The sequence below is a fragment of the Xiphophorus maculatus genome, chromosome 19, assembly GCF_002775205.1.
Source record: "Xiphophorus maculatus strain JP 163 A chromosome 19, X_maculatus-5.0-male, whole genome shotgun sequence".
Classification (NCBI taxonomy): domain Eukaryota; kingdom Metazoa; phylum Chordata; class Actinopteri; order Cyprinodontiformes; family Poeciliidae; genus Xiphophorus; species Xiphophorus maculatus.
Genome location: NC_036461.1, coordinates 26,452,280 through 26,478,265, shown reverse-complemented (window position 1 = coordinate 26,478,265; position 25,986 = coordinate 26,452,280). Strand labels below are relative to the sequence as shown.

At 39.8% G+C, this 25,986-nt stretch overlaps 2 protein-coding genes across 4 annotated transcripts in view; both read right to left on the bottom strand.

The window, feature by feature from the left end:
- LOC102223029 (spectrin beta chain, erythrocytic-like) overlaps window positions 1-20,038 on the bottom strand; it is a 48,234-nt gene extending 28,196 nt beyond the window's left edge. The window contains exons 1-4 of one of the 3 annotated variants that reach the window (XM_023352537.1): window positions 19,714-20,038; window positions 12,027-12,298; window positions 1,753-1,904; window positions 1,455-1,628 (exon numbers count right to left, since the gene is read on the bottom strand). In XM_023352537.1, the coding sequence (XP_023208305.1) occupies window positions 1,455-1,628; window positions 1,753-1,904; window positions 12,027-12,186 (486 nt within the window). In that variant the 5' untranslated portion in view covers window positions 12,187-12,298; window positions 19,714-20,038. Of the gene's footprint in view, window positions 1-1,454; window positions 1,629-1,752; window positions 1,905-8,186; window positions 8,829-12,026; window positions 12,299-19,713 lie in introns of those variants that run through there. The other 2 variants (XM_023352538.1, XM_014468833.2) reach the window with 2 other exon arrangements.
- A 715-nt stretch (window positions 20,039-20,753) lies between these two features.
- stard9 (StAR related lipid transfer domain containing 9) overlaps window positions 20,754-25,986 on the bottom strand; it is a 44,313-nt gene continuing 39,080 nt past the window's right edge. The window contains exons 28-32 of the mRNA XM_023352536.1: window positions 25,542-25,606; window positions 25,205-25,407; window positions 24,130-24,209; window positions 23,623-23,781; window positions 20,754-22,351 (exon numbers count right to left, since the gene is read on the bottom strand). Coding sequence (XP_023208304.1) covers window positions 22,250-22,351; window positions 23,623-23,781; window positions 24,130-24,209; window positions 25,205-25,407; window positions 25,542-25,606 — 609 coding nt within the window. The 3' untranslated portion in view covers window positions 20,754-22,249. The remainder of the gene's footprint in view (window positions 22,352-23,622; window positions 23,782-24,129; window positions 24,210-25,204; window positions 25,408-25,541; window positions 25,607-25,986) is intronic.

The following is a 25,986-nucleotide window of genomic DNA, read 5'->3' as shown; positions in this document are numbered from 1 at the left end:
TGAGGCATTTGTTACTAATATATTGAGTAATGTATTGAGTACAGACCAAAAGTTTGGACACACAGTTGTGTCCAAACTTATATGTATATATACATATATATATATATATATATATATATATATATATATATATATATATATATATATATATATATATATATATATATATATTATGTGAATTATTAGTAGAGCTATGTTTATCTATAGAGCAGTGTAACACTGCTGACTTCACCTCTGGTAATGATTAAATTAAATAAAAACTTTCTTATGCTTCCATTTAATTAGAGTAGGCTCTCAAACCTTGAATTGATTGTTTACCTAACTAACAACCAATTCCAATTTTGTTTCATAAACCAGACATATGGTGAAAGCAAAAGATTATCTGCACAAAAAAACTAGATGTATAAAATTATATGTACAAATGGATCAAAGTATATTACATGGTAATCATGTAATATAATATGCACATGTGGTTATCAGACTCCTCCCTAGATATGCCTCGACTTATACAAATACATACATTAGCTATGCAAGTGTGATTCACCTGGCTGCAAAATCAAAAATCACGGAAGAAGAAAAACTAAATGAGATGTGAGTTGTAGATGCTCCTAAAAGAGTCGTGTAAAAACCCAGAAACAACTGCTTACATTTTGTGCACAAAATCAGACATCCATTAATAATATCCACAACTTACATGGATCCCTCACACTGTTATTGTGAGTAAATAAAGAAGTCTGCAGAGGAAAGGGTGAAGCTACGGCAATTCAAACTTTACGCCTGAGTTTATTCACTTAACTACTGTATACACAGAGGCACTCAGGAGTTATGTAGAATCACTGAGATTCTAGTTTATCCAGAAAAAACAGGAAAAGACTCAGTAAAACCATTTTAACGATTTACAAGAAATGATGCCCCTGATGAATTGCATCTGTTTGCTCTTTATTAGTTCCTAGACAGACAGATGCTATGAGCACATATCTGACAGGACCGATTAATTGTTTTGTTGTTGTTGTCGATCTGTGCAATACAGTTATATTTAATAAATTACAATATGATTTCAGATGAGGCTCGTTTATCAGATCAAGCTCCTATTTCTGTATTAAAAAGTTTTTTTTGTTGGTTCGATGTAATATTCTAATCTTAAATGTAATGTTTTCATTAGCTGCAAGCGGAAAAGTATCACAGTTAGCAGAAAAGCTTAAAATCATCAGTGTGTAGATACAACATATAATGTATGTCATGTGTTTCACTTTGTGAAATGACTAACTGAAATAAATAAACCTTTAATTATTTTAATTTATTGAATGTGATCGTACTTTTTTTCAAATAATCAGTTTCACAGCACAGTATATCCTCTAGGTGCTTTTTATACTTGAGGCAGACAAGATGATTACATTCTGCATCTTTGCAGCTTTAAGTTTCACCATCTTTTAGATGTTGCAGCCTCGGTTTACCTGGAAACGCAGGATGATGGTCCAAATGAGCCCAAGTATGAGGCGGTGGTTGCCGTCGACGATGTCATGGGACCCCATGTTCTCCAGGTGTACCCTCTGCTCTTTGAGAAACTGCAAGGCCTTGTCTACATTTTCCAAACAGTGGATACGCATCCGACCTTTAGTGGGCTTCGGCTGCAAAGGAAACAAGGAAGAAAAAGAAAACAGGAATTTTTGAAAGAAAAGACATCACAAATGAGCCGGAAATAACATTAAACTTTTACGACAATAAAGTGGAAGCAGAGACAGCATATCTCACCAGACGTTCTCCAGACAGGACCTCTAGCAGTTTAATTAGCATGCGTCCGTCGCGAAGGTCCAGGTAGAGGTCAGAGATGCGACAGCCAACTCGGGAAAGGATCGAGTTGACCCATTTAGTAAAGGTCTTCTTTTGAACTGCCTCGCGCTCATCTGGAGAGGGAACATAGTTTAAGAAAGAACATGAGCCCCATGAATAATGCACTGCCCTCACAGCTACAGAGCAGCATCATTGAAGCTGGTAGGGATTTACTGTCTCCAACAAGGGCTCTTCAAACCGAAGACATAGCTGTGCATGCTAGTGTTTGTCTGCGAAGAGCTCTTATTGAGTAAATTAATGTGCTGTAAAAAAATTAATCTTATTCTTATTCTACAATGCCTTCTAAAAGTTTTCATACCCCTTTGACTTCGTCACATAGTGCAACATTACAACCCCAAGCTTCTGTATTTCGCATAGTCAATACGTTTGTCGCAGTTACGGTTGTTAGCCATTTGGAATATGTCGCTATCAACCTTTCGCATCTAAAACTGAAAGTTTGTCCATTCTTCTTTGCAAAATAGCAAAAGCACAGTGAATGAAGAACATCAGTGAACATCCATTTTCAAGCTTTGCCACAGAATCTAAACGGCATTTTGTCAATTTCACTGGACTTTTCTAACACTTGTATCTGGTTTGATCTAAAGTATTCCACTGCAGCTCTGGCTGCTTGTTTAGGGTCGGTGTCCTCCTGGAAGGTCAGCCTTCACCTCAGCCCAAAGTTTTTATAGCCTCTAACAGATATTCTTCCTGGATTTATTTACAGAAATTTATCAGCATTCTTCCAGTTGTTTGCTGCTTTCTCTATAGGGCCTGTGGCAATTTTCAAAAAGGCCTTCTTATGGCTTTTCTTCAACAATGGTTCTTCTTGCCACTAAATAGCAGTTTTGTGGATTGCGCAAGTAACAGTTGTCTTGTCTGCAGATTCTCCCACCTGAGCTCTTGACCTCTGTAGCTTCTCCAGAGTTACCAAGGTTCTCTTGGTTGGTTTTCTGATCTTGTTGGGATTGTAGTTGTGCTAAAGTCTTGAATGAATAGTAGTCAGTAAGAGGTTCAAATCTGAGGATATTGCTTTATAGCCTCACACAACTTTAAATGCTTCCCCAGTTGTATCCTTGACTTGTCTGCTGTGTTCGTTACAGTTAACGATGATACTTATTAACCTTTGTTAATTTATCTGTAGAAAACTTTAAAAAATCCTATATAATTTGCAGAAGTATGCACTATTTTGTAATGCTTTGAGTGAAATACATTAACATTTGTGGCTGCAACTTGGAGAAAAAAGGCAAATATTTCAAGGTTATAAATATACCTGCAAGGCATATTGCAACAAAAACAAACTGAAACCGACCAAGTAAAGATTACATCAAGTGAGCCAGTTCTGCATCTGTTCAACATATTTCTGTGGCAACCTAAATAATCCAGAGCAAGGTGAACAGAGGGGCAGTGCTTTCTCATTACACTAACCTTGATTTTGCTAACAGCTACTTTAACTGCAGATACACACAGATTAAGTCACAGTTACTTAAAACTTATTATGTCAGCAATGGGACAATCCCAGCCCCAGTTGTCCCAGCATGCAACACATCAGTTCCCTTTAGTCTCCGCACTGACGGTTGCCCTGTTTATCTCTGACTTCATAATGACTTGTGAACTAAAATAAGAAAGGGCACAACAGGAGAACAGGCTGGAGCAAAGATGCCAGGTATTGTATTCTAGGTTAAGAAGATGTCAATAAGCAAGGTGAGATTGAGGAGGAGACATAAACTCTGGATGGAAGTAAACTTGGCAAGAGGAAGAGCTCCCTGGGAGGCAGTCTTTCAGGTTTACTGTGCAGAGGCATGGCGAGATAAACAGAACAAAACACATCACCCACAGTATCTCCCCTGCTGTTGCCAAAAACACCCAGTAAGCTCCTTTACAGCTCCAGCTGAATTCCCAGCACCATCCAGGAGAACGAATCAGGAGTTACAGTATGTAAAACACATGGTGCAGCAGGGTACAGTAAATAAATCATGCCCCGCTCTGCTCCCCTCAGCAGAACAACAGCACACACTGCTCCGCTGCATCCACATGGATTCCCCACGTAATGAAAAAGTAATGGAAATTAAAACATGCAAATAACTCAAAGCTCCATTAGCAGCACAAATGCTGAGAGAGTAGGAACAGAAAACGGAGACAAAAGAAGAGCCTGACTAAAAACTGTGACAAATCCTCTCTGAACTATCTGGGCTGCAGAGGATTTCACAGCACAGTCAGTGAGAGGCCAATTAAAGTGCATCCCCACACTGTTTTGCCATATCATATCACAATAAGAGACCTTGAGAAGGGACAGCATGGATGCACAGGGAAGCTCTCAGCCAAGTGGGCAGCAATGGGACAACAGAGAGTAATGGGGGGGGAGTTACTGTTTTCATGTCGTCTGCTAAGCTTTCTGCAGATGAGGAATAGCTTGATATGACAACAGCTCTGACTAAACTGAATAAAGCCTTAAGCGCTCTTTTGAATAGAAAGCTCTGTTTAATCCTTAAATTCCATCTGTTCTTTTACAGAGCGGAAGAAGATTAAATAATATCAATGTTATTAGCGATACGACATACAATACTATCTAGGGTTTGAGTATATCAGAATACATGTAAAAACGTTTCATATACCAAGTATTTGAAGCCCTACTGTCATTAGGTTAGAAAAGAAAAGCATATTAACAATCACCATGTATTTATGTTTCTATAAGTGCAAACACATGCTGCAGAAGTTATTAAAATATGTCTAATACAACAAATTATGAAGGTTTTGATTAAAATATATACAGTGGCAACTTTTGACATGGACCATATGGGCAGTTGCCCAGGGCAGCATTAAAAAGGAGCGACACACAAGCACTTGATAAATCCGAGACAGTACTTGTTTTGTGTCTTGAACAAGTTTTCTATTGCTTTATTGCATGTGCAATCAGTGGAGGGTTGGTCGGTTTAGAGACAATATTTTTACACACCAGCACCATCTACAATCACTCTCTGAAGAATATTGAATTAATAAATACAGCAGCATGTAATTTCCCTTTGGGATCAATGAACTGTTTTTGACTGTATTGCATTTTGTCCAGCTCCAGAAAATAAATTATTGCAATGCACTTTGACTGATTTCAAGGCAGCAGAATAAAGGGCTCACCCAGGACACACTACCTACTTTTTAAGAAACTTGCATGAAAGAAAAAAAAAGGTGGGGGGGAATAGAGTGACAATAAAGTACAGCTTGGTCGATTCTGACTAGTGAACTATTGATCGGAAACTCAAGACTTGTATCTTTTTCCAATCAATTAAACTAACCACTGACAGATCACTGACAACAACACTCTTAGGTGCGGAAGCTGGTGCTGATGGGAATAAAGCTCAAAGTCAGCAATTATTACTGATCTAAAAGAAAACAACTAAGTCAGCTCAAATCTGTGTAGGCAGATTGAACCAACGATCCAAAATAAGTCACAACCTTAAGATAAACAGTTTACCTATAACATTTCAGGTTTAGTAGCATGTTGCCTTCTAGACATCAAAATAAAGCCCAATTTTTTTATACCACCTTTGGCTTATTGTTTATCCATCAATAGTGTTTTAATTAACAATCATAAAAATGTGCATCTTTGACATGGTGAACTACAACATTTCCACACTGGACCTCCTAAACTATTGCAAAAGATAGCAGTTATGTAAAACTGAGAAAGCAAGTATAAATACAATGGACGTTTCTCATTTTCTAAGACATTCATTTCTACTCTTGCGTTTTACCAAGTATGACTCCATATGACTTCAAACATTATTTAATTTAACTCGGCTACGAACACAACTCAGTGTGTAGGAAGCAGTTGACATGACTTTACAGAGTACTTTTTCTGTTTTTCGTTCAGAGAGGAAAACCATTTAGCATTATCTGTTTTTCAACATTAATTAATGATGCCGTGTGAGAGGAACACTGCATGTTTAGAGTGCTTGCAGTTTTTCGTCCACACAAAATGAATTGGGCCTTTGAATCTTCTTACTTGTGTCCACCAACTTCTTTAGGTTTTCCTATTCTTTATATTAGAACAAGTCTTACTAAACATTCTTCTGTTTCACATGTTTTTACTTGGTGATCTCTCAACCACTTTTTGACTCCAGTGAAAGCCCTATGACTTATTCATGTTGATGGATTTTTCCTATACACGGCTTGATCTGTTTTTTTCCCCCCAACAGTCGTCTCATACTGGATGTGGCCCAGTAGTCCCAGAGCACCCTATTACATGCCCCTGTCAAGGCACAGCCAAAGCAACCTGTCCTGCAGCCATGACACCATGACACTAGGACAGGTACACTCAGCAAAGCATGGCGATGAAACTCAGCCTCTCCATGCTCTCTATACCCCCTTGCATGCTCTTGTTAGACATGCTCTCAAGGCAAATAAACTGTCTGCTCCCTTAACAGAACTATATGAAGCCCCTGAACATCAGATTAATGTGCATTTGATGTTTGCACAGTTTATTTATGTCTGACCGAGCATTAGGGGAATTAGAGGTAGGATGCAAAAGAGGCACGCGAAAAGCAAAACCGGGCAACTTCTGGAGCAAGTTAAAGTGCCTTGTAAAAGTATTCACAACCTCACAACCTTTTTGTATTTCGTGGGGATTTTATGTGAAAGATTGCAATAATTGAAAAGTGGAAAAAAACTGACATTATTTTAGACATTCTTTACAAGTTAAAATCTGGAAATGTGCTGTGCATGTGTAATAATTAGCCCCTTTAAGTATGATAATCCTAAATAAAACCTGAGCATAAATCTACATGCTCTGTTAAGGCCTCAGAGGTTAGCTGGTGGACATTCAAGAACTAACAGCATCATAGAGAGCAAGGAATGCAGCAGTAATATGTGGAGGATCTCCAAAGCTCTGGAGGTTGAATCAGTAAACTTGAAAACCATGCGTCATGAACTCCACAAATCCAGATATTACGTCAAAATGACAAGAAGAAAGGAACTCTTAAAAGAAAGGCATTTGAAGACATATTTACAGTTTGTTCCACGTCATAAATCGGACACAGCAAATGTGGGAGAAGATGCTCCAGTCAGACAATTTGAAAGGTTTGTAACTGAACTACACTGAAATGTTTTGGATCAAGTACAAAGAATGGCCTAGTCAAAGACCAGAGCTAAACCCAATGAAAAATTTGTAGCAAGATTTGTAAATGTAATTTGTAAATGTATCTTTACAAATGCTCTCCATCCAGTCTGACCAATTTGAACACCTTTTATACTGTTCTATCAAGTTAGATCCCGATTGATTCAACTGAAGAAAGTCAAAGGAGTGTAAATATTTTTTGCAAAGCTCAAAAAAGAACTGGGGGAACTGCTTGTTCGCAGGCAGAACAACAGAAATAACCATCAATGGGGCACGTCAAACTACTATAAAGTCTGAAAACGAATGGATGCTTTATAAATCAATAAATGCACAAAAGCCGTTTTCTGCCTCTTCATCACAGTCGTCCTTTCCAACTTCAATCTGTTGTAATTTTGTCAAAATCCTGAAAACAATCTTGAAAAGAAAATCCTGTAAGAAATACTTTATGACACGCAGTTGGTAAATTGATGTGTTTGGCCCGTCTCATGGCATCTCTGATTTAGAGAAAAGCTTCAGAAGTTTGCAGCTCCGCTATCAGTTGACTCTGCAGCCTTCAGGATCAGTCGATACTTGAAATGTAGCAGAGGCAGTGGGGGGGGGGAGAAAGCCTTTCCCTCTGTTCCTGCATCGTCTCCTCCATTTTCTTCCCCTCACTAATGCATTCCTGTCATCAGGGAGTTGGGTAGCATAGTGCAAGCTCAGAAAAAAAAAAACATCCACTGTGACGGCATGGTTCTCTCTTAAAACTGTAACAATAAAGGCAGCAAGGAGTTACTCCAGTGGAGAAAGTGGTTGTTTTTTTTTTTCTTCAGAAATTCATTCCAGAGACGCATCACCTTGTTGTTTTGAAGCAGTTTGTGAAAGTTAAAGGCCATACATGGCAGTGTATCTTGTAAGAGACGACAAATGGTTGTTATCTTGAGGTGTTATTTAAATTATTCAAAGCCAAGATTGTTATTAATCAGGGCAGAGTCAAAGCTTCCAGAAATTAAGTAAATAACCACTAGATATATTTCGTTTATACAAGTGCTAATGACAAACTAACCTCTGGCCTCCATCATTGCCCGGGCATGAACATAAACACATGATGGAGAAGGGAGGGGCATGATCTAAGAAGTGTCATCCTTGTGAGGCAGGACATGATGGACCAACTCTCTCAGCAAGCACACACCCACGCACACACACACACGCACGCACACACACGCACACACACATAAGCACACACACGGTTCCACGGTCAGGATCCAGTTACCTTGCAGCTGCCTGAAGCGTCCATCCAGGATGGAGTTGAAGCAGATGTTGGAGGTGCTGTAACTAAGCCAGCGCGCCCGCTTCATGCTCCTGGCTGATGAGGAAGAGGAGGAGGAGGAGAGGATGGGGGCCAGGTCCGGGTGAGTTTGAGAGGGCCGTGGACGCCGGGGGGTGCAGGAGGAGGATGAGGACGATGATGAGGAGAAGGGGGAGAGCCCTGTGGGCACCGAGGTAGGTGGGATGTGGAGGAAGGTGCCATTCCTCTCGGGGTGCTGCTCCGGTACCTGCTGCTTGCTTGTTACCTTCCTGCTCTCGGGTCTGAGGGCGCGATGAACCGGCGGGGTGCTCCTGCTCCGGCTGCTGCTGCTCGCTCCGACCCGGACCTGGGCCTCTTTCTCAGCTGGAGTAAAGGGTCGGCTTGCGGTCTCCTTGCTGCTCCGGACGGCTCCAGCATCCCTGCTGCTGGCCTTTAGGCTGATCTTGACCTCTCTTAGCCGGGGTTGGCTTATGGGGGCAGTGCGCAGCAGGCACGGGCTGCTCATCTTGACCCCCAAACCCCCAAAACAATTACAACAAGAAGAAAACCTCCACTGGAGCCGGCCGAGGAGCTTGGCACACCTCTTCTCTCTCTTTCTTCTGGCTCTCTGTCCTCTTTTCCAGATCCCTTTTGCATTAACTCCCGCTCCCTCCCTCCCTCCCTCCTCTTCGTCTTTCTTTCTCACTCGCTCCTCACTGTTACCGTGATAAAGCTCTGCCTCCACTTTCAGGCAGCACAAGGGCTCTGGCAGCCTTCGGTTTGGTTCAGAGGGATTTATTTTGCAGCCCCATCCATGCATACAGTATGTTTCAAGGCATACACGTGTTCCTACGACTCCCACACAGCGGCACCAATACTGAACATGAAGTACACAACTGGCACGCTTATGAGTTCCTGTGCCAACAATCCAAACATTACAAAACTACATGCATGTTAGACTAAAAGCGAGAAAGATTTTCTTTTAGGCTTCTGTGTTACTACAGATCCTAATATGCTTTGAAATCATACTAAGTGCATATTTTTGAGTTCACAAACTCTACACCAGACACAGGTAATATTCAGAAACTCTCATGTCTCCCCCCCCCCCCCCCAACCCCCTTTCACTCCCTGACAGGAAACACTGATTGCATTACAGAAGCATCAGTGCAGCAGCAGCACTCTAACAGAATATCACTGACTGACACTCAAACCTGAGGCCTTCATTACTTAAAGAGACAGGAAGAGACAGCGAGAAATATAGCGAGAACAGTGCCAGATGAAAGTCCTGGATGGGAAGAGAGGCATTCTGGACTCCCAGACGGAGGAGATAACACTAAGTGATGGAAAAATGGACCCAATCGGATCTCATGGTAGGTGATTCTCAGCTCTGAACCCTTTAAAATCTAAGCTGGTGTATTAACAAAGACAATTTCCAGCCCTCTTTGAGGTCAGACCTCCAGTTTTGACCTAGAATGACTTTTTTTAACTCTAAAGGCGATACGAAACCAAAAAGAAATGTCCCGCAGAACAGAAGTGGAGGAATTACAAGGTTATTAAGGATCAAAATTATTATTTTTTTATTAAACTGTAATTTTCAGTATTTGACCAGCTGATTACCAATTATAGCTAATCAAGGAAAACATTGACAATTCCTATCTCTGATCATTCTATCTACAGCACATGTTTAAAAGTTCATTTTCATCAAATCGTTTGAAAATTAATAGGAGTGAAAGGGCAGTAATGAACTCCTATTGCTCACATGGACAGCATGCCACCATGAGGTATCATAGGCCTGGTCAGTGGAACGGTGAATCAACTCATTACTGTCAGAAAAGTGTTATTAGCTCGCAAATTAAGACTCACAGGAGGCATAAAGGAAGCGATATTAATCCTACACTTGAGAGGGTGAGAAAAACTCTGTGCAGCATTGCTCTTTGGGATTTAAGAGGGAGTGTACCACCCAGATAAAGCACATCATTAACTGGAAATGAAACCACCTCTTTAAAAGCAGAGGTTTTGGGAGCTTGGTCAATACTGAACATGAAGTATACAACCGGCACAATGCCAAAGCAGAGAGAGATCAGTAATAATTAGAGAGAGAGAAGAAAATATTGCTCCTCATTAGTATGGGAAAAGTTATAAGGTAATTTCCTAAGATGTGCAGTGAGTCATTCTGTAGTAAGAAAGATGAAAGTAACACGTTGAAGACAAAACTGGTTGTTAATCCATCCAGTAGTGGATTTTTTCATTGGAAATTCACTCCAAGATCAGACTACAAGGTTAAAAAAAGAAGCCAAAATCTTTTACTAGGCAGGCCTCACTTAGCGTGTTAAATGTTAAAGTTGATCAAGCTGCTGTCTGGGAAAAAAAAGCAGAACAAGTATATCTCGGAAAAATGTAACTTTTGAACAAATGACAAAAAAGTGTTTAGAAGAACACACCTCATACCAACTGTCAAGCATGGTGGTGGAGGGGTGATGATTTGGGCTCATTTTGTAGCCACAGTACGTGAACACCCCGCATTCACTGAGCCTACATAATTGTAGACAAACAATTGATGAGCAAACTAAAGTCTTTTAGAGTCAACTAGCTGAATTGGTCAAAAATAGGTCATCAACAGGGCATTGATCCAAAACACAGCAGCCAATTTACAACATAATGGCTGAATAGGATTAGTCAAAGCCTATGCTTCCACCTGATTGAAACACTGATGGGGAAAAACTGTGCAGAAAAAAAAATCCTCAAAGAACTAATAAAAAGTTAACAAAAAATGCCAAAATTCTTCCTTAATGATGAAAGAGAACGATAAAAAAGATCATAGAAAAAACTATTTTATTTATAAGTTACTGTTGCCAGAGGTATTTGCATGCAGCCAAAAAACAGCATCAGACGGTGGTATGAGCCGCTGAACACAGTGTGTGCCCTTCCCACACTGCTACACAGGAATTTAATGTTTTAGCTTTACATAATATCAACCCCCGCAGTCTTACTCTCGGCCCATGTGAGCGTCTGCTTTCAAGAATAAAAGCTGCATGAACTCAATGTACACAAGCGACTGAGCATCAAAAGGGAATGTTAAACTAGCTACATTGGCTTTACAAAACTCTCAGAGGTACTAATGGTTTAATTTCTGGTGTTCATTTCAAAATGAAGCAACAAATACTTCATCCATATTGTAACACTGTTGGAGAGAGTGGCTCCCAAACACAAGGTCCTTCTCTTCCAAGCTGCATTTATATGTCAGCCATTCATCTTTAACCTCTCTTGTATTTTTAACTTCAAAGACGTGAAAATAGTTTGACCTGCAACCTCAACTTTTTAACCACGAGTCCATCCACGTCTATTTTAAAATCCCAAGCAGCCGACCCACAGGTGGGCCATGGCCTACCGGCTTAGCTAGAAATGCAAGAGATTGATGCGATGGGAGGCAGACGGACAGGGCAGCTGTCCAGATCGGTCAGACTGTGGACATTCAGAGAATGTGCAAGTGACCCCAGTTACTCGTAGAGGGCGTGGATCAGTGTCAGGGCTCAGCTGCTGGGAGTGTGTGTGTGATACCATAACAGAAATCCACACTGAAGCACACTTTTCAAACAAACAGTGTGGAGCTGAAGGTTTAAATATCAGCTATGGAGAGGTTTTGAAGCTGTTGTATTTTTTTCAAGTGATAGTGCTTTTTATTTAACCTTATTCAATCCGGCCAAAGTTACACAGTTGCGCTCTCATTATGGGTCACCCTCTGCGCCCTTCCCACACTGCTAAAAAGACTTTCATCTCAGGAATCTGTCATGGAGGACAGAAGCTGTTTACTATGCAGGCACTCACCTGCGAGGGCCTTGATGCGTGAGCGCTCAAACAGCCGGGCTGAGCTGTTGTCATTGTCCAGCTCCTCATCAGAGAGGTTGAAGCGGGTGTTGATGTGGCTGTACTGCTGCGTGATCTCCACGTTGTCAAAATCCGTGGTGGAAGTCGTGGTGGAAGTCATGGCGGTAGCCAGCGTGGCGGCGGGACGGCGGGCGGGGTCCTCTCTTTGTCTGGGTGAAGAAGCAGGCGGGTAGATGTTAAACGGCAGGATAGGTGGTGAATATGGAGAAAGTCTGAAACAGATAAACAAGAAGAAGATCCGTGGTTACAACAAATTAATCTATAGTGTAGAATGTGGACTGACTGGTTTCTACAAAAAGATGGGTTCATGGATTTGTATGAATGTTTCCAGATGGGAATGCTGCTCCAATTACTTGTACATTGAATGTCAAACATAGATGCAACTGTTATCGGCGTGCGTGTCATATTCATATTGGGCATTTAATGATGGATTTGATGGATTATTTAGTTCAGGGTGGAATGACATTATAACAAGCAACTTATTTCATTTTTGATTATAAAAAGAATCAGATCACAAGCTTGAAATTACTGTAATTTTTCAGAATTCTGGCAAATAAATTTGATCTTGGCAGTATTTGGTAAAGCTCATTTAAGTATATTGGTTTGGTGGCGGCACAGGCTTTACAAAAAAAAAAGAAATTCAATAGTGTAATAAGTCTGCATTCCAAAAATATCTGTTCTTCTCAACAAAAACAAATTATTTTTGATCCATGCACTGAGTTTGGAACATTTTAGCTACAAAAATGTGTCTAATGCTGATATTTTATTCAACTATATCATCTATAAAACATTGCTTCTTTACCTGTCACAAGAATTTTATATTTTTCTGCAAACATTTTTGACATTAAGAAACATTTTTTGTCCAGAAGCAACATGCAAATAAGCCCTTGAAGCAGGGCCCAACATCTCTCCTGCTTTTCTCCCTCCACCCGCTGCTCCATTTTGTGAGTGTCACTCTGCTCGACGGTGACAGCCCAGATGGTGTCTGTGTATTTTTTGCGTGGAATGGCGGGTTGAAGGGTAGCCACTCAGATAGCTCTATCTGTGTGCAGCATAACTCTCTTATCAAGCTGCAGGGGGGGAGGTAGGACAACCCCTCTGAGGAGCAGGGCTTGATGAAACCACCTTCTTTTGAATGATGCTGCTCACGTAGTTTGAAAAGCAGAAGTGTGCGAGTCCGTTGGTGGGGATTTGTAAGGAAAGTGAAGTAAGGCGGGAGAGTCCAATTTATGTGCACTACAGTTTTATACAAAGCATACTTTATTTTAAATTATTTTTTCCAGACTTTAAAAAAGCCCTCACTGAGGATTAATTTGGAGTTGATCTAATTAAAGTGTCCTGGAGAAGAATTCATATGCCTTAAACTTCAGCCCCGTTTTGATTCATTACCCATAAATAAAATCTACTGCAACCAAAGTTACCTCTTTACTAGATAGAGTCACCTGTGTGTAACTTGATCTCAGTATAAATACAGCTGTTCTACGAAGGAATCAGAGGTTTGTCAGAGAACAAATGTCAACAAACAGAAACAGTAAGACGAAAGAACAAAACGATGTTACAGAAAAGTTGAGTTAGAAATCTATATCTCAAGCTTTGATCGACCAGAGAAGTAGCCAAGAATTTCCCATGGAAATTCTGGAGGAGCTGCAGAGATCCATAGCTCAGGTAAGATCTGACAGGTGACATGATATCTATTATCTGTGCACTCCACAAATCTGACCTTTAAGGGAAGGCTATTATTGAGACTCTATCTCTAAATATCACCCTGAACACGTCATCCCCACAGTGAAACAAGGTGATGGCATTATCATGTTCTAGGGATGCTTCTCAGCAGAAACAGGCAAAGTGGTCAAAGTTTATTGAATGAACCTATTTGAGGCTGCAACTGCAAGTGATTTTTCTTTTTCCAGCAGGACAACCCTAAGCATTCAGCTTAGGCTGGAGTTGCACTAGAATGAGTCAGCGTGTGTTTGTGTGTTAAAATTAGGAATGATAATCGGTGGTAAGACATGACAGTGAATGCTACAGATCCTATCCATCCAATCTGACTGAGATTGAGCAGTTTTGCAAAGAAGAATGAGACCAAATTTCCTTCTCTAGATGCACAAAACCAGTAAAGATCTTCCCAAGAAGACTTGCAGCTGAAACTGCAGCAAAGACAAAAGAATATATATAGATTTATAAATATAGACAGAGCGCATTCCTACACTTTTCAACTTTTCATTTGTGTGAAACTTTTTGAATCACGTATTATTTTCCTTCTTTAACCCTATGATTTTCTTTCTGTTGTCAAACAAAAACTTATTAAATATGCTGACGTTTGTGGTTGTAATGTGAACATGCTTAAGGACTATGAATACCTTTTCAAGGTAAAACAAACTGAATTTAAGAAATCTAAAATAAGCAATCCTCCTGCCCCCTAATTCACCTGCTTTGTGGTATTTTGACATAATCCTACATCCATTATGAATGGATTAAATTTGTCAGAAATGTCATAGAACCTGGTGTGTGTAAATATTCATTCAAAATAATCACTAGTTACCTTTTGCAGAAGTCCCAATTTGACCAACACATTTGTCTGTTCAGTGTATTCTTAGAAGAGGCCCTCGGTCCTCTACAATGATGCTGTTCTACAGGTCTCCCTCCTTCTGCTCGGTATCAGTCCTCTGCAGAGGTCTCTTATCAGCATGGGGACGCTCCACCCACCACCAGGGGATCCCCTTATCACCATGGCACACATTACCTAGCCAGAACTATGGCGTAAAAACCCCTTTACACTCCGCTCAAACTCCCATCCCCAACGTGTCAGCTAAGCACAAACATGTACGTCTCTAATCGTGTATGAAGACTGACTCCACTTAGCAGCAAATTAAGTGCGTTTGTCGAGGCGTGCTGTCTCCACGGAGACACCTCGTGTGGCTTCGTTTGGGGGTGTGTAGAGAAATTAAAAGGCAGAGAGTTAACAGAGACCAGTGCGAGCTCTCCACTTGGTGTCCTTGAGGACGAAGAGCCCAAACACACCTGCTCGCTAACAATAGGTTATCCCGTCAGCAGGAAAAAGAGGAAGGCTTCCATCAAAGATGCTGAGTAGGATAACAGCATTCCACCAGCATCTGGATGTTATGATGCGCACAGTCCTGGAAGAGCCACGAAATGCCAGCTGAGGCATCACATCACGACTACAGTTCATGGTGCTTGTTTATTTTCACTACAATTTGTTCAGATGTGATTCATTTTTCATTTCTTTTGCAACAATTTTTTAATCACCACCACACACTCAGCACTGCTGGGTTTAAGTCTGTCGCAATAAGCAATGAATCAATTAATAGCGTGATAAATTAAAAAGAGATTGATAATTTCTACTCTGATGATTGATATTTTTTGAAGGGCAATTTTGTTTACAGAGACATCATAATCAAATTTTATTCATGGTTTGTAAGTGGATTTTATTTCCATTTTGTTGCTTACGGTTGTCATGTTTAAAGGAAAGTGCAAAGAACACTTCTTGCTCTAGCATTAAAACTTCATTGAAAAATTAAAGTTAATCAGACTTTAGGAGTGATAAATGCATTATCACGCCATTATCAATACACTACTTGAAAATGGCCTCAAAACAACAACAATTATCAACAATAATTTCTGGGACGAGTTATCGTCCAGGAAAATTTGTTATTGTGACAAGTCAAGCTGGGTTATTTTTTTAAAAAACCAAACACTGAGCTGAGTAGTTTTTGGTTTTTTATACTTTATTTTTAATGAGATTTTTAAACATGGCAAACCACAACGACAAGAAAGAAGAGAAAGAAAAAAAAAAAGAAAAGAAAAAAAATCCCAACAAGGACAATAAACAGCACTCAGAACAGAGAGGTCACCATCAGGGGGGAGACAGCAATACGCCACAAAAAAATAAAATTTAAACAGACAGATTTTTGACAAACAGGCTACAATGTATGTAAAGTTCCATGAAGAGTCAAACAGGTGGGAGTTTCTTTCCAGATTTACCAACCTTCCAAACCGTACAGCACCAAACCCCAATTACCACCCCGAATAATGAATTAACGATACTCAACTTACTTTCAAGTTCCTATATGTTAACCATTTCAACCAATATTTTTGGATTTTGTTTTTCTGGAGTCTTATGGAGAAGGTAAGCATTTCCATTTCACATATTTCTTCTACAGTGGCAGACCAGTCACTCAACATTGGTGGGCTCCCACTAAGCCACTTTCTTGTTATTAATTTCTTTCCTGCTACCAGTAGTATTTTCAAAAGGTACGTATCCTGAGTGTTGAGTTCATTTGGTAAATTGCTTAGATATATAATTTTAAAATTGTGCTCAATTTCAAAACCAAGTATTACTCTGATCTCTTTGGCTACCTTTAGCCAATAGGAATAAATCAATGGGCAGCCCCAGAAAATATGAAAGTGGTCAGCTATCACATTGTTACATCGTCTCCAACAATGCCCAGATTCAGCTCTGCAGGTCTGAGAAAATGTTCTTTTGGGGATTATAAAAATCCTAACAATATTCTTCCTTGATAATTCCCTCCAATATCCTGAGCTAGTGGTGGTGGATTTTGTTTGGCAAATGTTTAGCCACTCATCCTCCATCAGCGTTGTTTTTGCCTCCCCTTCCCATGTATTTTTAATATATAATGTTGATGTTTTTTCATTGGCTTCTAAACACACATATAGTCTGGACAGCCTCTTCTTATAAGAATTGCCTTTATAAGCATCAATAAAGATATTTAGGTGAGTAGTTTTAACCAAACTTTATGGTCCTGATATTAAAAATTTTAAATAAAGAGTGCTAAATAGGTTGCACAAAAAAATAAAGTTGCACTTGCAATTAGTGGGCATGTGTTGGGTGATCTACAAAGAGGTGCAAAAGTGGTTTGGATCTTCCTATTTTAATGAAAATGTTTTGTGTTTCTTCTCTTCTTTATGGAGAGTAGAGAGAATATAAAATAATGAAGCTGAAAGTCACACAGTTATAACTAATAAAAATAATAATAATATCAATGTATTTCATTTTTAACAGTGTCTGAAAGTATGACCACACAACAGTAAAAACATACAAAAATCAGTGCTTGCAAAATCAGGTTTGGATTAGAACAAGACAGGGTTTAAATATAGGGCTCCCCATCTGCAATGTATATTTGCACATTTAAAGCAAAGACGAATGCAGAAGTTCATGGAAAACTGCATTTACAATGAAAGAATGATTATGTGTTATGAGTTTTATATCACAAAAGCAAATCTCACTTGCATCTTAGTGAATAAACTAATTTCATGGTTATTTTTGCTTAAATATGACGCAGCTGGCACAGAAAACTTTTTTTTCTGAAGCTATTATTAGCCTTCACCAGTAAAAGTAATGAAACAGAAATGTGCAGATGCCCGGTTTAAAAGCTGCACAGTGTTTGAGTCAGAGGCTCTGGATAATTTCTCATAAGTTAGAAAGTGTCAAGAGAGGCGATGAAAAAAGGCCAAGTTGAATTCCTGCAGATACCCAAAAGCTGCCTGACCTAGGAGTGCTCCTTGTACGTTTTACTGGAGCATTGCAATAAGAGGACACGTTTGGACTTTTTATGGAAACCAACATAAAATAATCATTAAGCACAAAACAACGAGCCGTGAAAGTTTGGTTTCCAGTCTTAGGTCTCACTGGAATTTACTGTAAGTTCTATTTCTGTCCTTTTTAAAAATAGCATTGATGCAAACAGCAGAGCACCTGATCTGAAGCTAAGCTTTCAAAGGAGAAAAAAAAGCCCACTCTTGCAGCTGTATACAGATGCCCAAACCGCACACTGGGCAGAAAACACATTAGATTGCTGTGTGTGTGTGTGTGTGTGTGTGTGTGTGTGTGTGTGTGTGTGTGTGTGTGTGTGTGTGTGTGTGTGTGTGTGTGTGTGTGTGTGTGTGTGTGCGTGCGTGCGTGTGTGTGGGTGTGTGTGGGTGTGTGTGTGTGTGTGTGTGTGTGTGTGTGTGTGTGTGTGTGTGTGTGTGTGTGTGTGTGTGTGTGTGTGTGTGTGTGTGGGCGTGGAGGGGACGCACGTTGTGGTGAGCAGCACAAAGTGGAACCGAGATTAAGTAACAGAGCGATGTTACGGGTGTGGCCAAAGATGAGTGACCCACAGTGTGGGCATGTGTCTGAGAAACTGAAGCGTGGCCTCGTGCGCTGATGAGAATGAGGCCCGTGGTCAGGCTGAGAGTGAATCTAAAACACAAAGCTGAGCTGTGTTCCTTCACGAAGGCAGACCTAAGCTCGTAAACTGGAATATTTAGAGGCTATTAGGACGAGGCCGTACATACACTGATTATGTACATCAGCTGTTAAAGAGATCTTTTGCTGTGGTTAGTATTGCTTTGACTGTGGCGAGAGTGAGAGCTCAGCCTTGGGTGAAGGGTAAAAGGAATCAATGGTAAATAATTTCTGGAGTGTTTACACTAAAGGCTCTGCTGGTCCAGACAGAGCAACACGCTCGCATGTGTCCTTTTAGGGAAATATGAAGAAACTCTTCACTTAAAGCAGGGAACATGTTTTTTTTTTTCTTTTAATATAATAACGTGTTTTCTATAAAGAGTGACGAATACGTAACGTAAGATTTATTTAAGGAAGAATTGAAAAGTGAAGTGAAAAAGTACAGTTCTACAGCTCATGTAAGCAATAGTAGAGTTGCCAGTCGTTCTTCACTTGGGGTTTTCAGGCAAATATACGAGTTATTCAACAAAATGGATAAAAGGGAACAATAATATTGTGTGAAGTTATTATTATAGGCTTTGAACTTACATAAAACGCAAGAATAAGAAAGGAAGAGATGGAATGAGAATGAAGAATAAGGAATAAACTTTGACATAACTACTGACTTAAAGTGATCATTTGTGATCTCTTTCCTCTTTGTAGCCATATACACTCACTTGAATTTCCCTTGGATTTGTTTTTGCTGATTTGTCTGCTAGTACAGACAACCTGACCTAGGGTTTGCCCTATTGCTATATCTACTTCTCAAATGTATTAATATAGTAGAAAGATATTTAAACAAGTGCCTTTAAAACGCATTCAAAAACTACCAGGAAGCTCTTGGTGACTTATTTTTGCTTTTGAATATCTGGTTTTCAGGGGGGTGGGGGGGTAGGAGGAGGGTTTTATGTAAACTCCTTATACATAAAACTAGATTTGTATTAAATAAAACTAGAAATAAAACTGAAATAAAACTAGATTTGTGAACTTGCCATTACTTCTTCAAAAGTTTATGACTTCTTGAAAGGCCGCACCAAGTTTTGCGCAGTTTTATCACCGCACTCTGCTGCGGCCTTTTTTGCAGCACCAGATAACAAACAACTGAATAGTTGACGGGGTTGTTTACTGACACGAAGAAAACGAGTTTCAAGCCAAAACTAAATTTAATAGAAATACCCGTCTTATATTTATTTATTTAAAAAGGAAAAACTGACACCACTATATATACACGGCCAACCAACAGGTGGTTCAAGTAAACTTACCTGACAACTACAGCAGTGTTAACTATTCAGTAAGCGGCAGTTTAATTATGTTTGTCAAAAGTCACTCATTTAAATAAAGAAGCGTGAATTGGCTCGTTTTTTATTTTTTTTATTTACTTACTTAATTGTAGTAGCTTCAGTCCTCTCTGAGCGCGTTTCTTGAGTTTTCTTCCTCCCAATAAACCAATTATAATCCCATTGAAGCGGCGGGCTCAGGTCAGCGCGTGCAGAGATGTCCAGAGCGCGAGGAAGAGGAAGAAGAGGAGAAGAAGAAGAAGGAGGAAGAGGACACGGTCCTGCACGGGGGACTAGGGAGAGGGGCTGAAGGCACGGCGCGCTCCGCGGTCATTCCGAAAGCCAGCGACTGACCCACCCTGCCGGGTTAAAAATAAAGTTGGCGCATCCAGTACATGATCTGTGCGCGCGGGGGGACGGACATTCCTGACAAGAGCTGGTGACTCTAAATGGCAGAGGCACTTCTGATCTCCTCGGTAACCCCACCACCCCTCCCACACCCAGCTCCGGGCTCTAATCGCGCGCACACAACATACACCCACCCTGAGAGACCCACACAGAAATGTCACCTCCACTGCTGCCCCTGCATTTCACGTGGAGCAGCCAGGACAACGGGAGGCTGCTTCATTATTGTGTCCCAGAGTGGAGGCTTATGCTGGCAGTAACGCTGCTGCAGGTGCTTTAATCCATAAATAAACAAAAATCAGTGAGTAATAAAGTGTTGGTCAGATGTTTACACTTTGTAGTTCATTTGAATGTAATGATGAAAGTGCATTAAGTGAACTTTGAAAACAAGAACTGGGTGCACATGTTTTAATTGCCTATTCTTTTTTTTTCCATCTACGAAATTAAACATAGAAAATTGGGCTCATTCCAATAAACCAACAGATTTAAATTATTTTTAGAGTGGAAAAAAAATGCTACCATTAGCCTTTTGGTAAACTCTGACCCCACTTAAACTGAATTTGTGGATTACACTAAATAACAGAGACAATGGGAGGAAATCAAGGTTTTTATGAGCTCCAGCTAATGCTGCAGAGAAAAGTAGTCAAATATACAAGCCGGAAGCTTGATGATGTCTACAAAAAATGGCAAGATTGACGTGCAATGATCTAAAAGATTCCACATTTTGACGCAAACCTTACCTCAGTTACAAATATTTATTGTTTGAATACAAAAACTGTCAAAATAAAAGGGAACAATAGATAATTAGTGACCAAAAACATCGCATAGATTGCAAAAAAACAACAACTGTACAACAGATTACCTAAATATAAATAAGTTTTCACAAAAAGAATGACACTGGGAAATATTTACACATAAAAATATATTTCAGAACAAAATTTTTCTCTGAGTTCCATTACTTTGGTTGCTATGAGACTGTGAGCCAAGAAAGCTTCCTGAACCTTCAATTAAATATTATGGCCTCACATGTGGATACAGCTGACCTGGACAGCACCTGAAGACTGCGCAAACAAAGTCACCTTTTCACCTGGAATGTTAATAAATGTGTAACATTTGCATGCAGCTGTAAAACACAGCATTGTGCTACGCTCATTAAAAGAAGCAATACAACTATAAAACACATTTAAAAAAACACAGACTTTAGAAACAAGGAGTCATAAAATAAACTCCCTTCTTGCAGAGGCGATAGAGTAAAATGAGAGAGCACCACTTCTAGAGCCTGTCGACGTTTTGCAAACCTCTACAGCTGGTTTCAAGCGCAAGAGTTTTTCAGTTTAATTGTTCATCTGCTCGCAGTGGCCCTCACATTTATTACATCCAAATCAGTTTCCAACATTTTCCTTGTAGCTTCCTGCAGAGAGCTGGTTAGCCTTCTCAGTGCTCTTACAGATAAACACAGCACATTTGAAAGCTCCTGAGTGGCAATTTCTTTTCATTCCTCCAGGAGGTGTTTGTCTGTTAACCGCATAGCGCCGCTGTCTAACACCAAGCATGTACAGTATGTGCCTTCCAACTGTTGCAGCAAAGCATTTCAAATCAATTCTTAGCTAAAGTGAAGGACACTTATGTAAAACGTATGCGTTGCTTGAAGAAATAGAAATTTCAGAGGGAATGTTTGAGAAAAGGTTTTCCTTTGGTTATTTTTGTCCTAAGAGGCACATGTGGAAGTATTAGCACGTGTGTACAGAGGTACAGAAACAAAATCTGCCTTGTCTATCAACCAATTATCAAAAATTATTAAATAAAACACAAAGATTGCATGTGACACCCAGTGCATATGAAATTAATGTGAATAAAAGTTTCTAAAATCCCTAACAATTTTATTTTGGTCTACAGTATTGTTAAAGCTGCAGCTGTTCCTAAGTGATTGTAATTTTAATCCCCGAAAGAAATGCAGACATAAATGAAACATTAAAGCAGCATAAGGTTAAGCACTTGATGCATCTTTGGTGGAACAGATTGTTAAAAGCATTCATATACAAATATAAAAAATATCAATATTTTATATATTTTTTAAAAATTCATTTAAAAAAAACAAAGCTGCTACAACTTTTTGTCAGGAACATGACAGTGCCTTTTGAAACAAAGAAGTCAAGTAAATAAGATCCAGGTGCAAATTCACATGTAGAACTCCCTGCTGGTGACAGTCTAGTCAAAGTCCTCACTTCTGGCGGGTTTTATGGCGCGAGGAAAACATCGAGATCGGCGATGACGGCTGCCTGTCTCCTGGCAACTGTGTTCAAGAGCCGCTGAGGAAAAGATGGCGTTCCGAGGTCGACCTAAGTAAAAGACGCAATGTTAACGTCTACAGTCATATATAATACCATATATAAATTGACAAGAAAGTCTCTGAAAAGTTTTTTTTTTAGACATACCATTGACCCATTAACTTCCTTGTTGAGCCTGAATCAGCTGCTACAGCTTTAAATGTTTGCCAACAATTACACAGAGCTAATCCATGAGCCTCTGCTCAATGAAACTCATTTCATTAATAGTGAGAGCCCTGCCAGTAGTGAGCTATAAACTCATCGTGCCATAGATCAGCACGGCAAGTCAATATCACGTGTTGAGCCTCCCACTACAAAACCCAAGCTGGGAATTCTCATTTTCTGGATTTTACTGCATTCATACGATATTAAGTGACAAGTACTTTATAGATAATCTGTGATAGATCATGGACTACAATGCAGATGATCTAGTGTCTGAGCTGTGGATGTCTGCTGCTCCTCCAGAGTCACCTCGCTGTTTTTCACTAACGTTCTCCAACTATCCTCACTAAATAACTGATAAGATTACACAAATCTGGACTCAATGTTGTAATTATGTAATTGACCTGCAATTAGCTGCACTGCAATTTACACGAGGTAAAATTTGGAAACCATGTGTCCTTTTCCTTCCAGGTAATCTACACGTTTCAGCAAGTCGTATTTAAGACTTTCTAAGACCTTATCAATGCCAGCTTGAATGAAATTTAAGACCGAAAGAACTATAAATATAAGGAATGGTAGGGGGAGCCTGCTGTGCTACAATAAATCATCACAAAAACGCAAGTAGTGCCAAGATGCAAAAAATAAAACAGTTTGCACTTACCCATGAAAGCTAACTAGCTAGCTAATTAGTAAGAGTACGTTAGCAGCTAGTTAGCAGTAGCCTCAACCGCTTTGATTCACATAACAAAATGAAGATTTTTGAGTCTGACTCAAGCTTTTGCCAGACAAGGGGGAAAAAAACTACATTCATAAATTGTTCTGCCACAACAAAATTTACGACCAGTTATTAATGTATTTAAGGTCAAATCACTTTTTTAAAAAAAGAAAAAGCGAGATTTTTCAATGTCATTTCAAGCCTTAATTTCAGATAAAACGAATTGAAGACTTTTTAAGGCTGCACAGACACCCTGTCGCATTGCATTTATGCACTACCTTGTGCTGGTCTCTTACATTAAATCCTAACAAAATACAACGAATTTTGCAATTGTTACCTGAAAAGACGTCAAAAGTTCATGGGGTATGAATACTTCTGCGGGGAACTGTATGTATCTATATCTGACCTGCAGCAAGTAAACGACTCTGGTCAGCTCCTGTCCCCCACGTACGACTGGTTGCAGGATCCAGCAGCTGGGCAGCATCTCCGCCCGGACGGCATCAACGCTCGGCCGGGGGAGGGACTCCTCGAACACAGACTGCACAGCCAGCACACGCAGACCACCCTGAGCCAGAGAGAGAAAACCATCTATAAAACAGCCGCTAAAGGGTTTTGATCAGCTAAGAGGCAACTCGACTCTGACAACGATAACAAATAGCTGACAAACACTGCCTCTGGGTCAGTGTCGTTCACGCTTTCTGTTCAGTGAGCGCGAGGCGTCGGTAAAGTGCGTGTTGTACATTTAGTGCAAGCGGAAAATTCCACCGGCTGCCGCTGAGCTGCTGCTCTCACGGTATCTAACCCGAGCAAATAGAATTTTCTCCTTATATTAAGGTGTGCAGCCGCCGCCGATGCTCGCCTGACCTCAACGCAATCATCCGGACTGCCTGGTTGGTTTTGCGGCCAGGCTTACCTGCTTAGACTGAGTGCTGATGCAGCAGAAGTCCCGCGGCTGGGTGAGGTGGCAGGCGGACGGGTCTGTTAGGATGTAAACTGCGGAAAAAAAACAAAAATGTATCAGAATCATAGTAAATACAAATGAAGTGAGTAAAACAATAAGTATGGCATTTTAAAGCTAATTTCTGTAACAAAAAAGATGATTGTCTGTAAATACATTTAGAGTGCCTTCAAATAGCATTCAACCACAAACATTTCATTGTCAAGGTGACACTTTAGTTGATGGAGTGTGCAAAAGACTGACATGACAATCATAAACATAACACCTGTTATGAACACGAAGGAGTCTTCATGAATGTTTTTGATTGTTGTCATGAAGTGCCATTCGGTAAAGAATGACACTATTAATGAAAAGTTGGATTAAAAGTGCATTAAAAGCGTCAACCTTGCATTATTCGGTAGATAATGACACTTTTAATGCAAAGTTGCATTAAAACCTGCCTTAAAAGTCTGTTAAAATTGTCAACTTTGCATTAAAAGTGTCATTATTCACCGAATGACACTACATGACAACAGTCGTAAACATTCATGAAAACTCCTTCATCATCATGACAGATGTTATGTCACGTTTGTGACAGTATCGTGTCAGTCTCATGCACACTCTGACAAATAAAGTGTTACCGTTTAAGGTATTTTATTGGTATTCTACATAGGTTGACAAAAAGCTTTGAGTAATTGAAGGGGAAGGAATAAGTAACAGATTTTCAACATTTTACACCAAAGTGATATCCATTTATAGTCAGCCGCAATGAGACAATAACTTGTAAGAGGTGTAAAAGCAAATGTGGTTGTGCGATACAACAATCTTGTTATTCATGAATGAGACTGTGCTATTCAACACATGGAGAAAGGAAGTAGTCATAGGAGAGGTGAGTTTGCATAGTCTGTTAAAACCAGTAAGAACAAAATATGCTTTTTTGCTATAAGGATATAAATATTATTCATATAAAAATATACACCTTAAATTTCATGTTTAAATGTACACACCTAGAAGAGGTTGTAGGGTAGAGTGGAGAATGTTTTTGGCTCACCCAGCTGAGTGCTGTCATCTAGTGGTCGTGTCCACACAGAACGAACCGACTGGTTATACAAGTGGCTCTTGGACATCTGGCTGATTACGTTCCACAAACTGTCCAGGGGTCTTTTCACCTCCCCAACCCCAAGAAAACCATGGACAGAGGGACTGGAAGAAGATTTGTAGTATGCCTGAATTCCTCGTTCTTCCCCTTGGTGACTGAATAAACAAATTATTACGTTTCAGTAAGCTGCACACATACATTAGTTAGTTTATTTGAGGTTGTGAGGAACGTATTTTAATTGCTTTACAAGCTGAGAGTATTTCAAAATGTTAAATCAGAGGAAGCTCACCTCCACCCCGCAGAAGCTTTGCCCCTCAAAAAGTTGCCCAAATCCCCAAAAGAAGCCAGTCGGACCTGGTGAGAAAGAATTTCTCGCTAAAACTCTGAACAAATACCTGAAATACCATGTCACAAAGTCTAATTTCTTTATGTATTGGTAGAAAAACAGCAAACTAATGCAGTGATTTCTTTGGAAAAAAATAAGTGCTAGTACAACTTTTATTTTATATAACCACCTTTATTTTATAACACAGCTAGAATTCTCTTGGCTAGTTCATACATAGCAGCTAATAAAGAGGCTGAGGAAGATCATCAGGATGTTTGGATCATTGTCATCATTATCAGAAACTTTCAATATTGCATGTCCGTGTGACCCAAAATTCAGATGGTACATATTTTATATTCTACTAGGTTTTAAATCCAAAACTCATTGATTAAAGCACAGACCTAATACA